The sequence below is a fragment of the Camelina sativa genome, chromosome 4, assembly GCF_000633955.1.
Source record: "Camelina sativa cultivar DH55 chromosome 4, Cs, whole genome shotgun sequence".
Taxonomy (NCBI): domain Eukaryota; kingdom Viridiplantae; phylum Streptophyta; class Magnoliopsida; order Brassicales; family Brassicaceae; genus Camelina; species Camelina sativa.
In genome coordinates, this window is record NC_025688.1 from 25,984,196 (window position 1) to 25,999,922 (window position 15,727).

At 35.9% G+C, this 15,727-nt stretch overlaps 5 protein-coding genes and 1 pseudogene across 7 annotated transcripts; 3 read left to right on the forward strand and 3 right to left on the reverse strand.

Annotated features, from left to right (window-relative positions):
* LOC104784312 overlaps positions 1 to 2,315 on the reverse strand; it is a 4,336-nt pseudogene extending 2,021 nt beyond the window's left edge.
* On the reverse strand, positions 2,721 to 4,981 carry LOC104782504 (eukaryotic translation initiation factor 2 subunit alpha homolog). Its single transcript, XM_010507453.2, has 7 exons — positions 4,450 to 4,981; positions 4,197 to 4,253; positions 4,030 to 4,116; positions 3,798 to 3,944; positions 3,604 to 3,708; positions 3,167 to 3,265; positions 2,721 to 3,059 (listed from the first exon to the last, which is right to left on the reverse strand). The coding sequence occupies exons 1-7, from the start codon at positions 4,831 to 4,833 to the stop codon at positions 2,904 to 2,906; spliced, it is 1,035 nt and encodes a 344-aa protein (XP_010505755.1). The 5' UTR covers positions 4,834 to 4,981; the 3' UTR covers positions 2,721 to 2,903.
* On the reverse strand, positions 5,216 to 7,145 carry LOC104782506 (ferritin-4, chloroplastic). The gene is made up of 8 exons (XM_010507454.1): positions 6,719 to 7,145; positions 6,472 to 6,555; positions 6,311 to 6,371; positions 6,121 to 6,208; positions 5,957 to 6,018; positions 5,771 to 5,836; positions 5,600 to 5,663; positions 5,216 to 5,477 (listed from the first exon to the last, which is right to left on the reverse strand). The coding sequence occupies exons 1-8, from the start codon at positions 7,018 to 7,020 to the stop codon at positions 5,440 to 5,442; spliced, it is 765 nt and encodes a 254-aa protein (XP_010505756.1). The 5' UTR covers positions 7,021 to 7,145; the 3' UTR covers positions 5,216 to 5,439.
* On the forward strand, positions 7,882 to 9,580 carry LOC104784313 (exopolygalacturonase-like). 2 transcript variants are annotated; one of them, XM_010509357.1, is made up of 4 exons: positions 7,882 to 8,025; positions 8,202 to 8,513; positions 8,730 to 9,254; positions 9,347 to 9,580. In XM_010509357.1, the coding sequence occupies exons 1-4, from the start codon at positions 7,882 to 7,884 to the stop codon at positions 9,578 to 9,580; spliced, it is 1,215 nt and encodes a 404-aa protein (XP_010507659.1). The 2 variants fall into 2 exon arrangements, with proteins under 2 accessions (XP_010507659.1, XP_019099924.1); XM_019244379.1 differs by having other exon boundaries at positions 9,353 to 9,580.
* Positions 10,263 to 11,969, forward strand: LOC104784314 (exopolygalacturonase-like). Its single transcript, XM_010509359.2, has 4 exons — positions 10,263 to 10,406; positions 10,583 to 10,894; positions 11,119 to 11,643; positions 11,736 to 11,969. The coding sequence occupies exons 1-4, from the start codon at positions 10,263 to 10,265 to the stop codon at positions 11,967 to 11,969; spliced, it is 1,215 nt and encodes a 404-aa protein (XP_010507661.2).
* LOC104782507 lies at positions 12,419 to 15,646 on the forward strand. Of its 2 annotated transcripts, none has more exons than XM_010507455.2 (11): positions 12,419 to 12,807; positions 12,987 to 13,029; positions 13,281 to 13,334; positions 13,461 to 13,524; positions 13,680 to 13,736; positions 13,926 to 14,032; positions 14,142 to 14,180; positions 14,749 to 14,837; positions 14,908 to 14,986; positions 15,073 to 15,120; positions 15,210 to 15,646. In XM_010507455.2, exons 1-11 carry the CDS (start codon positions 12,638 to 12,640, stop codon positions 15,288 to 15,290), a joined length of 831 nt encoding a protein of 276 aa, XP_010505757.1. In that variant the 5' UTR covers positions 12,419 to 12,637; the 3' UTR covers positions 15,291 to 15,646. The 2 variants fall into 2 exon arrangements, with proteins under 2 accessions (XP_010505757.1, XP_010505758.1); XM_010507456.2 differs by having other exon boundaries at positions 12,662 to 12,807; positions 12,987 to 13,046.

Below are 15,727 nucleotides of genomic sequence, written 5' to 3' on the forward strand. Positions count from 1 at the left end.
AGGGACTCACACCAATCATGGTAAACTCCAATCAAGCCTCGATCATAAACAACGGAGAGAGTGTCAGGTTTATCCACAGGCACAACATTCATCACCCATAGAGGTCGGTTTATAAGTGCAGCAGCAAAGCTATCAGCATAACATAGACAATAACAAGCTGTGTCATATCTCAGTTTGGGAACAACCGGATTCTAGTTAAAAAACAGAGAATGAAAATAACCTGCCATAACCAGCATTCATGTCCATTACATTCCGCACAATCGACCAGTTTACAGCTAAACGTTCAAGATAAACATCAGATACAATTGCTGACCATTTCTCTGTATCTTTCTTCAGTTTTCCCGCATCAACCGAAATGCTTTGAGGTTTAACACTCACAAGCCGTTTAGGCCATATCTCAGGCCAACTCTTTCTGCTCGGTAACTTGGAAATGCATTTTGCTAGTGGAACATACCTAAGAAGAAAAGAAAATGTTACATAACATTAGACATTTTATATATACTTATGTGAATGTGAAGCATCATTTTGTATAACAGTTTCATACCATGAAGCATTTACTTCCTTTTTATCACATAGAGGTGGATCTTGTGTGCTGCGTTGTAGCAAGATTCTGAAGTTGGCTTTTGATAGATCACAAGTCCGATTCCAGATGAATCAACCGTCTTTGTCACAACCTTCCAGCAAATGGATTTAGTCAAAGAAACCATTGCTGCAAAACAAGTATTGTAACAATTAAAACCATAAAGATCATGACGGGTCTTAAAAGAACCAAATCAACACAATGATTGTTGCTAACAATTCCAAATTCTGCTATCTCTGTCATTATCTCGATAGACCGGTGTTGCAGACCATATAAAGAAACCTCCTGGCCTAAGTACCCTATTGAGCTCCAACAACGGTTTCCCACCTAAGAAATTAAACCCAAAAGATCATGAAACCTTTCAAGCTTACTTAAGGGCTAAGAGGGAAACAAACAAGGGCCAAAGATTATACCATCAGCATCCCAATGGACTCTGCACCGTGCACAATGGATAAGATCAAACGCATTGCTCGGGAACGTAAGCTGTTGCGTTCCAATAACAGAAAGAGTTGCAGGTATTCCACGTTCTAACGCAAACTGAATCTGAGCTTCATGTTCATCTTTAGGAGCAAATGACATTGTAATGACATCTTTATCTAACAAAAAACCGCCAAAGCTAGCAACACCACAACCAACATCTAATACAACCCTTATGTTTTCCCCCCATTTGATACTCGGTAAAGCCTGTGAGTTTAACACGAATCAGCCTTTCCACAACAAATAAACAGGGGAAACAGCAATAACCAAAAAACAAAAAAGTGCTGACCTGTTCTATGAACTCAACGTAATGAGTAACCCCAAATTTGAATTGAGTACCTCCTCCAGGAAAAACAAGATATTCACCGGTTTTATTAACCCAATTTTGTTCCTTCTTGTATTCTACGAGCTTGGGGTGAGGAACATTGTCATACCAAACCTACACATTATATAGAGTAAACAACTAAAGACATGTTCCAGTAGAAACTAACACTCTAAAAACATTAACTTTGAATCTATCAGACTCTTTTACAGAAACTTCCAAATACTCAAAATGGGTTACTAAACCAAATCATATAACTTTCAGATCAAGCTCGGATCAAAAGTTAGAATTTTTCGAAAAAAACAAGAAAAACCAAAGCTTACCAAAAACAAAAACAGGAACTGTCTCTCACCATATCCCGACTCTTAGGCCACGGAACCGGAGGCTTATAGTTATGAGGCAAGGGAACGAGACATGTAGGGGTTGGTTCAGGGCAATGACGTTCTCGATGCTCCATATGTCTCCTCGATTTGAGCTGCTTGATGGCGTTGTAATTATCAAGACAAGGTATGTAATCAACAGATCCTGCGCCTTTACATAGATCCCATTTTTTCAGCTCTTCCGCACCCTCGAGTGATGATGATGAAGCGCTTATTAGCTTCATCTTCTGTGGAGTTTGATCGGAAGAAACGTCGACGTTTTGGTTAGGAACTGATGATTTGGGGTTTGGCGTGTAATAATCGGTGGGGGTGAGAGAAGGGAAAGGGAATGTGACGTAATTGGTGGTGGAGAGGTAGACTGTGATGGTGATGAGGATAGTGCAGAGGAGTAAAACGACGACGGGCTGTACGGATATTCCCATTGTAGAAAGATCGTTTAGAGATCGATCAGTACGAGACGCGTTTCAGGTAATAAGAAGAAGAAGAAGGTGTGGCTGAAGCTCCATTAAGTCACATCTTTCACATTTCGATTTTGCAGAGCTTAAACTAATATTTTTTTATGCGCCGACAAAAGTAAACAAATCAAACAAAAACAAAACAGAAGTGTCCGAATGTAATATTTTGTTGTTTGTAAAAGAAAATGTTTAATTTTGTAATAAATCATTTTAATTATATTATCAGATCGTTTTCTTCTATAGAATTTTGTTTCTGTAAACTGCAAATTTTCTCAATATATAATTAGATTAGCAGTAGTGTAACTGATGAATATCTCAGTATCTTAGGAGACATCAGATCTAATTGAAACGACACACGGACCATGGCCAGATCCAATCAACCTACCTTCCTAAGATAATAATGAGTCATGTGGTGTGGACTGGCTCAAGATATTCTTGAGCAGTGTGACTGTGTGAGTGACAGTGAGTAATATATGCAAAGAATCAATCTTTTTATAAAACCATGAATATGTAAACCCCAATGGGTAAAAAAGACTGCCTCAAGATGTCAAAAAAGCACATAAATATATCCTCTCCGAGGTTTTTTTCTACTGCCTTGTCAAAAGCTTAAAGCAAAACACTCAACCGTTAAGATTGGGAAGATTTAAACGAAAAGAAAATTAGTCGGACAAACAATAGATCCGGCAATCTTACTCAATGATTCCGGCACCACCGTCGAGATCCACTTCGCCCATCCCTGTGTCCTCTTCTTCGTCTCCGCTCTCTTCATCGCCACTAATTTCTTCATTGTCAAGACGTAGCTTAGCCATGTGCTCTGTCAGCATCTTATCATCACGTTCACTCACCTATCAATACATATTAACATTAGACTCTTGAAACACCAAACAAAAGCTGGTTCTTGTGACATGCAACTTGAGACGGGAGCATCAGTAAAAGAAAGTAAGATACTCACAGCTCTAGCTCCCTCCTTAACGACAAGCTTGCCTTTGTGTGTCTCAATTGTCTCAGTGCAAGCTATGATGGCTTTGTTTAGGATTTCAATCCCTTGGTCCTGTTAGAGAATGATACGATTAGGAACAGAGGGATAAAACAACAGCATTTACACATTTATGGTTTTAAGTGATGACAAATCCGCAAAGCTACATAATTTGGCTACCAAAAATGCAATGACCAGTTTTAGGACAACAATAGTATCTGTGTGTGTTTTTTTAAGCGTCTGCTTTACTTGCAACTAAATGATTTCAACTATTGCAATCAAAATTTTGGCAAGAGCTTACTGGATATACAATCCACATAGAGATCATAAACCTCTTAACGATAAATAGGGGAAAGTTTCTGTAATATGCCAAAACCAAGTAAATCATAATACAAGATAGAAGATTGTCTAACCTTGTCAAGTGTCTGAGTAGTAAGGACATAAAGAGGTGGAGCAACCAATTTAATCTTAACAGGGCAGTCGTCGTTTCCAGCGGCTTCAGCGTTTTTCATGGCCTCCTGAAATTGCAAGCATGAGTGAGAAATCAAATTGAAAATCATAATGTATTCTTTTCAAAAGTAAAAGATAATCCAATAAGAGATATGACCTTAATGTGAACAACTCCATCAAACTGAAAACACTTCAATTCGATATCAGCGCGGATTTTCATTGGCTGTGGTGTCATTCTCCTCCTAATGTTCTTCACAAGTGCATCTTTCACTTCTTCCGTAACAGCAGGTACAACTTTAGTCACCTACAAAAAACAGACAACTTGTAAGATTAGCACTCAAAGGAAGTTTGTACTAACAGCTAAAACAAAACCAGAGAACAAAGCATACCTCTTCACCATCAGGCCCAACTTCTTTGATCTCACGAGTGAGGCCACCCAACACCGAGTCAGGATCCGTCACTAAGATCTTGAAGGCCTGAACAAAAGAAAAATATATATTTGAGAACTAATAATCATAGATATACAATATTAAATCTCAAATTCACAGATTCTTACCTCAAAAGCATGACCATGTTTCCGGTACAAAGGCCAACCAATGTTCACATACAACTCCTGCAACATGAAAGCTCTAATCAATGTATAATCATAGACTACATCACTAAACATATAGGAGAAACCCAATAATCTAATTGTTACAAGTCTCAGCATCTACCAGAACAAGAAACATCTCTAACCAGCAAATCCAAATCCAGCAGATAAATCCCAAAATTCAACTACGGTTATAGCAAATAACATCTAAAGATCATACCTCCAAATCAAGAGATAGAGTCTCAGCAACATGGCGCATGATAGAATGGACAAGCTTGCTCTTGTTGTACCTCTCTTCACAAGTTGAAATATCCTCCTCGCTAACCCTACGTTTGCTCAGATCAATGTAACCTTTCTCTTTGTCCACACGCAGGACCATGACAGGCTCAATTCTCCCGACCTTAATCAAACTGCTCACACTTCGGATCCGACGACGGGAGAGCTCAGAGAAGAGGATCATTCCTTCGATGTTGTTGTACTCCAGCAGAGAAACGTAAGCTCCCATATCGGCGATGTTCTTCACCTGGATCATCACCGCCATATCCACCTCTGGATACTTCGACTCGTACATCCGACACTCTAGATTCGGTGTTTGATTCGCCATGATTGGATGATTCGATACTCACGCGAATTTGACTCTTTGTTGAATCTGAAGTAAGCAAACGAGGCGGAGAGAATTAGGGTTTTAGGCGACGGAGCAATTAGGCTGATTCTTTTTGGCTAGGGATAACTGATAAGAGACGAGCGATAAAAGCAAACTGAAATCAGCTGACTTGCATCAAAATGCCAACTTAAAAACGCCGCCGTATCGGATACACAATTAGGTTTCAATTGGGCCACAACAATATTAGGTTTTTTTTGGGGGGGGGGGGGTTAAAAGCCCATTCGGATTTCAAGTCAGATAATGAAATTGGATCTTTTTATTTTGTTAATCGATTTCTATTCATGAATTGCGTTTAAACCAGAGCACTACACTAATCACAGGCTTGAGCTCGAATCAGACTATATATCGGTTACCACTCACCACCAGATGGGTTCGATGAACCTTAAGACCAGAATTTAAACTCATGTTTTGTCTCTTACAAAAAAAAGACGTCTACCTCACAAAATCGTACAAGCTGAAGAACTAAACATAAACTAGTTCCATACATATCACTAAGAGAGCTTCATATAAAAAAAACACCAGAGACAAGAGTCCTTCCAACGCTGCTTACCCTTCCAGAAGCATCTGGTTGAAATGCCATGTTCCTGAAAATCATCCCAGACATTAAAACATATTCAATGGCACGAAGTGAAGGAATAAGTGATTGATTTTGTTGTTCTTTTAACTCTTTGTAGATTAAAACAAAATGTGAGAGATTAGTATATACCGTGTCCTTTGCCAACTCGTCGCAGTTGGGCAACATATTCTGAAATCATCTTAATTGCTTCCACCTGAGAAATGATTCATTTTATCAAAAACTCCAATAAGAACTTTCTTTGACAGCTTAGAAACAACAGGAGTGCTTTGCCACTAACATAGAACACCCCAAATGATTTACCTGCTCTGTCAGAAACTCGCTCTCAATAAAATCTGCCAAGTGGACATCATTGTTCTTCGAAGCAACCTGTTGAACAAAGCATTACAAAATTGAGAACATTTCTTTCAGAGTGAAGATTGTATTTACTATTCAAATAGGGATTTGAGATATATTTGTATAAAACTCAAGAAGAAATGGTCTTTATACACTGTGGAGGTTTAAGAGCTTCTCATTAACTAGTTTCTCCAGTGACAGAGCCAGCTCCATGCCTGCAAACAACAAATCACAGAATTGTATGTCCATTGGGACTTCAATCTCCATATGAGAGAAATATTTTCATGACACAAAGTGTTAGCTACTTCTGAGCTTACCGTATAGAGCATCTCCTTTATCAACGTGTTCAAACTCTGAGAGAGGCATCACAATGGACTGTAACTTGACCTTCCCACCACGTTTGTTCTGCAACTCATTGAAAACCCAAAACATGTTAGCACTTACTAAGCTCCAGTTACGGTTAATGAACTAGAGAAAAAAAAAAAAGGAAATAGTATTCTCTAGAACCTGATACTCCATAAACTTCTCAGCGTGCTCTCTTTCTTCCACACTTGATTCCTTAAAGAACCTGATACCCAAGAAACCAACAATTGGTAATGAATAAACAACAACAACAACAACAACAAAGTTCCAAAAATATCAACACTCTTGAATAACCAAAAACTCACTTAGCAAGACCCTTGAGGGCGACGTTGTCCCGATCGAAGTACGCATACATAGCGTGATACACATACGAGACATTGTATTCCACACTGCAGCCAAAATCCATTAAAGAAATTTAGAATCCACAGGATTAACTATAAGCAGAATCAACATTAGGTTCCAAAGTACCAAATCTTATAGCTAACACAACCAGATTACAATACCGAGTCTAAGCGAGAAGGAGCTATAAGAAATAATAAAAAAAAATCTTACTTAATCTGTTCGTTAATGGCGGCTTCACACTCGTCTGAGTACTTTTGCCGAGCAAGCGAGAGATGAGAACTTACTGGAACAAGATCGAGCTCCTTTTTCACCTCCTTGAATGGCTCGAAGACAACGCCGCTCAAGGAATCGGTGGTTGAGCTCTTAGATGCGCGAACAGAGAAAGCTAGGTTCCCAGATTTTCCAGAAGAAACTCGAAGATTGGAAGATAACAAAGGAAAGATATCTTTCTTCACGCCATGGAAACTCACCAGAGAGAGAGCTGAAGATGAAGTTACAGTCTTAAGAAGCATTTTTTGACTTTGATTAGATTTAGAAACTGTTTGGAAAAAGTTCTCTTCGCCGAGAAAATTGGAGAAGACGAATGGATTTTTTTCTTTTCTTTGTTAGCTTTGTGTGAAATTGAGATTGTGATGGGTTGATGATGAGGCTGTGGATGAGAGACACGTATACGAACATGATTGAGGAATGGGTTAAGGCGCGTGGCAAGCTTGTGGCAAGTATCGATCGTTATCTGATGCAAAAATAACTCCAAGAAATTTTTCTTGGATTTTTTTTATTTTTGAGGCTTCGCATAATTTTTGTTTTATCTGATGAAAACTGAAAAGTCATTAGTTACATAATAATCTTGTAAGTTTTATCATTTATTCGATTAATAATAATTTCTTGTAATTTGTGAAAAAACATATGAAAGTTATTCCTAAAATTCATATTTGTTTAATTGTTTTTATTTATTAGGCAAAATCAGTTTTTTTTATATCTGTTAAAACAAATAAAGTTTTAGAATATATTAGTTTTATGCAAAAATATTGTTTACGGAAACGTTATTGGTACATTACCCAAATTGAAGATTTTGTTCTAACAGAGGAAACAATAACACAAATCATATATAAATTTGAAAATTTTAACCAATCATAATCATTACCGAATAACCTATCTAGTTTTAATCATTAATCAATAACAAAATTCAACAAAAAAAATACAAAAAAACAAAACAAAACAAAACAAAATTCAAGTTATTTTTAACCGTTCATGGAGCAATGCTAACTCTATATAAGCAGATAAAATAGGCCAACACTTCTCATTGTCTCTTAAAAGGTATTGATAAACAACACATATTTGTAATCTCCATATACCTTAAGCATAAGAATAAAATGGCATGCATTTCTTATTCGTTTAAGACTTTGTGTTTGTTCCTCTTGTTCGTTGCCGCTGCAAGTCGTCCAACCAATAAGCCAAAGGTTTTCAACGTCCGACGCTATGGCTCAAAACCGGATGGGAAAACTGATAACGCCAATGTATGTACACAACAATTTTTCTAGTTTAATTTTGATCACTAATTATTTTTGAGATGAAAATCTATTAATATTAATACAAACATAAACACATATGGTCAATATACAAATATAAAAGAGAAATATTTATATTTTATTTGATTATTAACCTATGTTATTTTTAACACTTACAAAACTAGGCATTCACAAGTGTATGGAAAAGTGCATGTGGAAGGAAAAGTGGAAGTAGTAAAATTTACGTACCAAAAGGAACATTCTACCTCGGTGGTGTAGAGTTCTTGGGTCCATGCAAAAATCCTATTGAATTCATTATCGATGGAACTTTATTGGCTCCTGCAAACCCTATGGATATTAAGCAAGACATATGGATCAATTTTAGGTATATCAACGATCTCTCTATCTCTGGATCAGGTATACTTGACGGCCAAGGAGAACAGTCTTGGCCACTCAATGACTGCCACAAAAACCCTAATTGTCCTAAACTAGCTATGGTAACATTTCTTAAACTTTTTCATTTATTGCTTCATTTTGACAAATATGGTTATTATTTAAATTTAAATCATAATACAAAAGTGTGATATGATACTTATACAATGATATAACTCTAATTCAAACATTATTCATTATACACAACTTTATTAAAGTTTATAATTTATAAATTATATGAGAAAGTAACAATTCTTATAATAAGCTTGATTTTTTCATAGAATATGGGATTTGCTTTCGTTAACAACTCAAATATCAAGGACATAACATCACTCAACAGCAAAATAGGACACTTGAACTTTTATTCCGTCCATCACTTTAACATTACTGGAGTCACTATAACAGCTCCTGGCGACAGTCCCAACACTGATGGTATCAAGATGGGTTTTTGTAGCAACATTCAAATCTCCAAGACAAACATCGGGACCGGAGACGATTGTATTGCTATTCTTTCTGGAACCACTAACCTCAATATCTCTAACGTCAAGTGTGGTCCCGGACATGGAATTAGTGTCGGAAGCTTAGGGAAAAACAAAGATGAGAAAGACGTAAAGGATTTAACGGTAAGAGACGTCATTTTCAATGGCACAAGCGATGGTATTAGGATCAAGACCTGGGAATCTTCAGCTTCGAAGATCCTTGTTTCGAACTTCGTGTATGAGAATATTCAGATGATTGATGTTGGAAACCCTATCAACATCGACCAGAAATATTGTCCTTACCCACCTTGTGAACATGAACAAAAGGTAAAATTTCTATGCGAAAACAAGCTTTATATTATTTTCTTCCATCATAAGAAAAAGCAAAAACAAAACATAACTGATATTTCTCTTTTCAGGGAGAGTCTCACGTTCAAATCCAAAATCTCAAGTTAAAAAACATATTTGGAACATCGAAGAACAAAATGGCAGTGAAATTGCAATGTAGCAAGAGCTTCCCATGCAAAAATGTTGAGTTAATTGACGTTAACCTAAAACACAATGGAGTTGAAGGTGGATCTTCCACTGCGGTGTGCGAAAATATTAACGGTTCCGCGAGTGGTAATATGGTTCCTCAGCATTGTCTGAATTGATTCGACGGCCCATCTAAACAATAATCATGTGTTGTATTTAATTGGTGTATATAGTTATGTTTTTATCTAATTGGTGTATCCGATTATCTTATTATATAAATCTTAGTTTTCAAAGTTAGTAATTCATATAATCGCGACATGTGTAAAAATAAAATATATTTAATAATTATAAGATATTGTTGAAAGTATATAAAATCAAAAGTAATCTATTGTATCACTAATTCTAATAGGAAAGTTATATATTAAATTACTTATTTCAATAGGAAAATATATGTAATTTAAATGCAATTATTATTTATTATAATCATAGAGTAAAAAAAAAATTATACAAAAGAGTAATTAAAGTATAAAAAGGTTTAATGTTTTAAAATTAGTGATTGACATAATATAAGAAAAATAATATATCCAGAATTACGCATTGGGATTGAGTGCACATAATTAAAACCTAATTTATTATCAAGTAATATACAAAAAAATTATATTGCAAGATAGAGTGTGTGAACTCTAAATCTGTTTTTAAACGGAGAAAGGGTGTGCAAAATATCATACGGCAGCCGTTCATGGAGCAATGCTAACTCTATATAAGCAGATAAAACAGGCCAACACTTCTCATTGTCTCTTAAAAGGTATTGATAAAAAACACATATTTGTAATCTCCATATACCTTAAGCATAAGAATAAAATGGCATGCATTTCTTATGCGTATAAGACTTTATGTTTGTTCCTCTTGTTCGTTGTCGCTGCAAGTCGTCCAACCAATAAGCCAAAGGTTTTCAACGTCCAACGCTATGGCTCAAAATCGGACGGGAAAACTGATAGCGCCAATGTATGTACACAACAATTTTTTTAGTTTAATTTTGATCACTAATTAGTTTTGAGATGTAAATCTATTAATATTAATACAACCATAAACACATATGATCAATATACAAATACAAAAGAGAAATAATTATATTTTATTTGATTATTAACCTATGCTATTTTTAACACTTACAAAACTAGGCATTCACAAGTGTATGGAAAAGTGCATGTGGAAGGAAAAGTGGAAGTAATAAAATTTACGTACCAAAAGGAACATTTTATCTCGGTGGTGTAGAATTCGTGGGTCCATGCAAAAATCCTATTGAATTCATTATCGATGGAACTTTATTGGCTCCTGCAAACCCTATGGATATTAAGCAACACATATGGATCAACTTTAGGTATATCAATGATCTCTCTATCTCTGGATCAGGTATACTTGACGGTCAAGGAGAACAATCTTGGCCACTCAATGACTGCCACAGAAACCCCAATTGTCCTAAACTAGCTATGGTAACATTTCTTAAACTTTTTCACTTATTGCTTCATTTTGAAAAAAAAATATGATTACCAGCTATTTACATTTAAAACATAATACAAAAGTGTGAAATGATACTTATACAATGATATAACTCTAATCAAACATTATTCATTATACACAACTTTTTAAAAGTTTATAGTTTATATATTATATTAGAAAGTAAAATGTCTTATAATAAACTTGATTTTTTTCATAGACTATGGGATTTGCTTTCGTTAACAACTCAAATATCAAAGACATAACATCACTCAACAACAAAAATGGACACTTCAACTTTTTCTCCGTCCATCACTTTAACATTACTGGAGTCACTATAACAGCTCTCGGCGATAGTCCCAACACCGATGGTATCAAGATGGATTCTTGTAGCAACATTCAAATCTCCAAGACAAACATCAGAACCGGAGACGATTGTATTGCTATTCTCTCTGGAAACACTAACCTCAATATTTCTAACGTCAAGTGTGGTCCCAGACATGGAATTAGTGTCGGAAGCTTAGGTAAGAACAAAGATGAGAAAGACGTAAAAGACTTAATAGTAAGAGACGTCGTTTTCAACGGCACAAGCGATGGTATTAGAATCAAGACATGGGAATCTTCAGCTTCGAAGATCGTTGTTTCGAACTTCGTGTATGAGAATATTCAGATGATTGACATTGGAAATCCTATCAACATCGATCAGAAATATTGTCCTTACCCACCTTGTGAACATGAACAAAAGGTTAACTTTCTATGCGAAAACAAGTTTTATATTATTTTATTCCATCATAAGAAAAAACAAAAACAAAACATAACTCATGTTTCTTTTTTCAGGGTGAATCTCACGTTCAAATCCAAGATCTTAAGTTAAAAAACATATATGGAACATCGAAAAACAAAATGGCAGTAAAACTGCAATGTAGCAAGAGCTTCCCATGCAAAAATGTTGAGTTAATTGACGTTAACCTAAAACACAATGAAGTTGAAGGTGGATCTTCCACTGCGGTGTGCGAAAATATTAACGGTTCGACAAGTGGTAATATGATTCCTCAACATTGTCTGAATTGATTTGACAGCCCATCTAAACAATAATTATGTCTTGTACTGTACAACTTGTACATGATATTTTCTTTTATGCATAGTTTTACTTATTCAATTGGTGTATATGGTTATGTTTTTATTTAATTGGTATATCCGATTATGTTTTATAAAAAAAAAACTCGAACATAAAATATGTGTATGCTTTCTGATAAATTAACATCCATAATCTACAATTTTCTGAGAAATGAATTCAAAACATATTTGACAAAGTAAAAAAGAATTTAAAACATATTGTAGAAACATGATTAATAACTGGACCAAAGAAATTAACCCACTGATTCTGTTTAATTCATTAGACCCGGTTCAGCTGAAGAAACTTGATTGAAGTTGAACCATACCGAGGTTCGGTTTTGACTTGCCCATATAAAATCGAATAGTACAATATACCTAAAGTTAAGTGGCTTATTCGTAAGAATTACAAAGTTTAGGGTTACAATTGAAAGTTTCGGTCGATTCAATTCAACGACGGATGTGAAAATCAAGAACAGCGACGACTACAGCCGTGCCGAGCACTCATCTCTTCTTCTCCGTTGAGATCCTCGACCATGGTTATGAGATCGTAGGGAATAATTTTGAAGTTAAAAAACACAAATTGAATACGAGAATCGAAAGAGCGAGGAGATAAAAAAAGAGAAATGTCGGGGAGACTACGGATTCCGAGGTTTCTTCTCATCACTCTCGTCCTTATTAGCTTCCGAGTTAACTCTCAATGTGAATTCAAATTCACTGGACGCAACAAGATCTTCAATTTCAATCTAGCTTCCTCGATTCGAAATTTCCCTCACGGTGTCCTCAGCGAAGATGGGTACTTTCTCAGATTCCCTTTTTTTTTTTTTTCCCTCTTTCTATATGCTTCAATCTCGATGCATTAGGTGTATTCGTTTGAAAATTAAATGGTATTGATTTGGTTTTGCTCAATCTATGTTGTTACTCCATTTGTGTTCTGCTTTTTGACTAAGTGAAAGTATTTGGATGATGAATCAGGTTTTATAAAGTGGAAGCGAACAGTACTGTGCTATGGTTTCAGGTTGTCTTCTATATCAGGTTACACTTTGTTTCTGTTTTTTGTTTCTCTCTGTTACACTGATCATGATATGTGTAGGATAAGGATTAGATAGGTTAATGGAACTGTAGGAGAAGAATCATTGAGAGATTTTGCTTAGGATAAGTCTTTATAGTTTAGGTGGTTCTGATTTGTAGTTATAATTCCCTTTTATGTTTTTACATATAGAGCAGTGTGATTTATGATTGTTATTTTTAAACTGTCTTGTGGAGCAGCTTTGTGACGTGTTGATTTTCAATCACGATCCCCCTCGATGTGTTGGTTGCGAAGTAAGATTTTTGGCCACTTTTTTGGTGTCTTGATCTATCCTTTAAGAGAAGAAACTGAAAAAGTTTCTATCTTTTAACTTTTGGAAATCTCAATCAGTCTTTTTTGATATTCCTTTTCTCACTTAGAATTGCGGAGGTCCAACACACTGTGGAACATCTTGTAGTGCACTTGTGTCAGAAAATCTAAGAGGTACAATAATCTGACTCTGTCTGACAGCAATCACAGCATGTAATCGTGGTGGATTTTATGTTGCTCAGTCGAAATTTTTTTAAGGTGTAGAGATCACAAGATGCTTTTTGAGCTAATAAGGAGTTAAACCAGCTTAAAAATCTAATCATTTGCAGGGTATGATGTATGCACTTCTCTAGGGCACGGCTCGAGCACAAAATTTGATATTATTGGTAAGGCTTAATATATCTTTTATGTAAAAATTGATATTTTTCTCTAGTCGCTTGTAACGATGGACTTGGCACTTTGTGAGTTCTAAGTTGAAAAAAAAGCTAGCTTGTGTATGCTCTTTTCTCCCAACTTCTTATGCAATTTATAATATAGTAATGCTGTCTGAGAGATATATGTTTTGAATATGGTAGATAAAGAGGATCCTGGCAAAGGCGTCATTGTTAAGATGTCAAGTGGAAATAGGAACGAAAATTGCTCGCTTTCAGTTTCTGTTATTTGCCAGAAAAATAAAGTTGATGTAAGGATTTGTATATCAGTCATTCTACTTAATTTTATTAATTGAAGTTGATTTAGCAGTTTCTAAGACGAAATACACTCATACTTCATTCATCATTTCCTTTTCTCAGGGACCACTCACTCTGGTGAAATCTGGTACCTGCCACTATGTGAGTGTCCAGCAACTCACTTTATTTATTCTTTTTTCCTAGAGCTTTCAAATTACCATGTCTCATTGTTATAGTTTATTAGTTCGAAACTGTATCAAAAGCTTCATTGCATATAGAGTAGAACACCAATGGAATTACTTTTGCTCGTAGGACATGTTTAAAAAACTCATTACTGCATTCTTCTATGCCCTACAAATCCTGAGTTCTTATTAAGACGCCAATATCTTTATTCTATGAAGTATGGACTCTGGCTAATTATGGAAATGCTGATTTCTGTGGTATCATATCATTTAAGCCCTTGGACGGACATAAGTAAGAGAGCGTTCGAATTTTAGTATGCATTGTAAGAGACAGTGAATTGTAGAGTTTGTATGAGTGTTCTCATGTTTTCTTAGAAGTCAAAACAAATTTGTCGAAGAAAGTATTGGCAGTATAGGGAAACCTTGATCTCTGTTTCGTGAGTGATTGACTTAACTTGGAATACTTTTGCTTGATTTTGAAATTGAAGATATTTTTCCTGTCTTTCTCATTCATTCCACTTAAACTGGAGATCTTGTTTCACTGACAGGCAACTCAGCTGCGACATCCCTCCGGTTGTGCAGCAGCTATATCCGGCCATAGAAGTGGATGGGGCTGGTTTAGTACCTTACTAATTATGTGAGCATCTCATTCTCATTATGCTAGGCTATTGGAATTGTATTTGAAATGTTTTTTTTATCTATTTCAGTATCTTGTGCCTGTTTGGAGCTTATCTCCTGGGTGGTGCAGCGTATCGGTATTTCTCCTTTGGGATTCGTGGCATAGATGTATGTTTCACTAGCTTCCTTTATACATGAAAAGTTTTCACATGTACTGATTCTATCACAACTGAATATTCACTTCCTGTTTTTAGGTAATCCCGAATGTGGATTTCTGGGCCACTATACCTCACAGAACACAAGTATTGTTCTCTGTTTCCATTTTCTCTTCTGGTGGATTTGTGTCTAAGAATAAATTCGTTGGGTTTACGCTTTTCACTTCATCTTGCAGGGCTGTTGTGGTTCAATATTTTCGAGATTCGGGGGGTCTAGTCGTGGTCAACGAACCTCATATTCTCAGGTCAACTTCTGAGTAGTCACAGCATCTGATCCATGGTCTGTAGACAATTCACCAACCTGGCCTTGACTCGTCCAACCAATTGCAAACGTCGCTAGATTTTGATACTCTTTGGCCATTATATGACTGCAAGTTATAAGGTCCCTCTCCTTTTCATCTTGTTATGTCATATATCCCTTTAGAAACAAAAGAATCTTTGTTTATTGCATAGAGAAAACAATGTGACGCCATTGCGATCTAGGGCCTTTCCCATTTCCAGTATTTTCTCTTTAGAAATTATTGTCGTGGTTTCTTGACGCTGATCTTGAAGTAATGTTAACCGCTGTGTTGATGTTTTAGACAATTATTCTTTCGAGAAAATCCTTGCACTATATAGGGTTTCTGATCTCTCTCTTCTTTCTCTCCGACTTATGCTGATAGACGAGTAATCAATGTTGTGTATAGAGATGTTG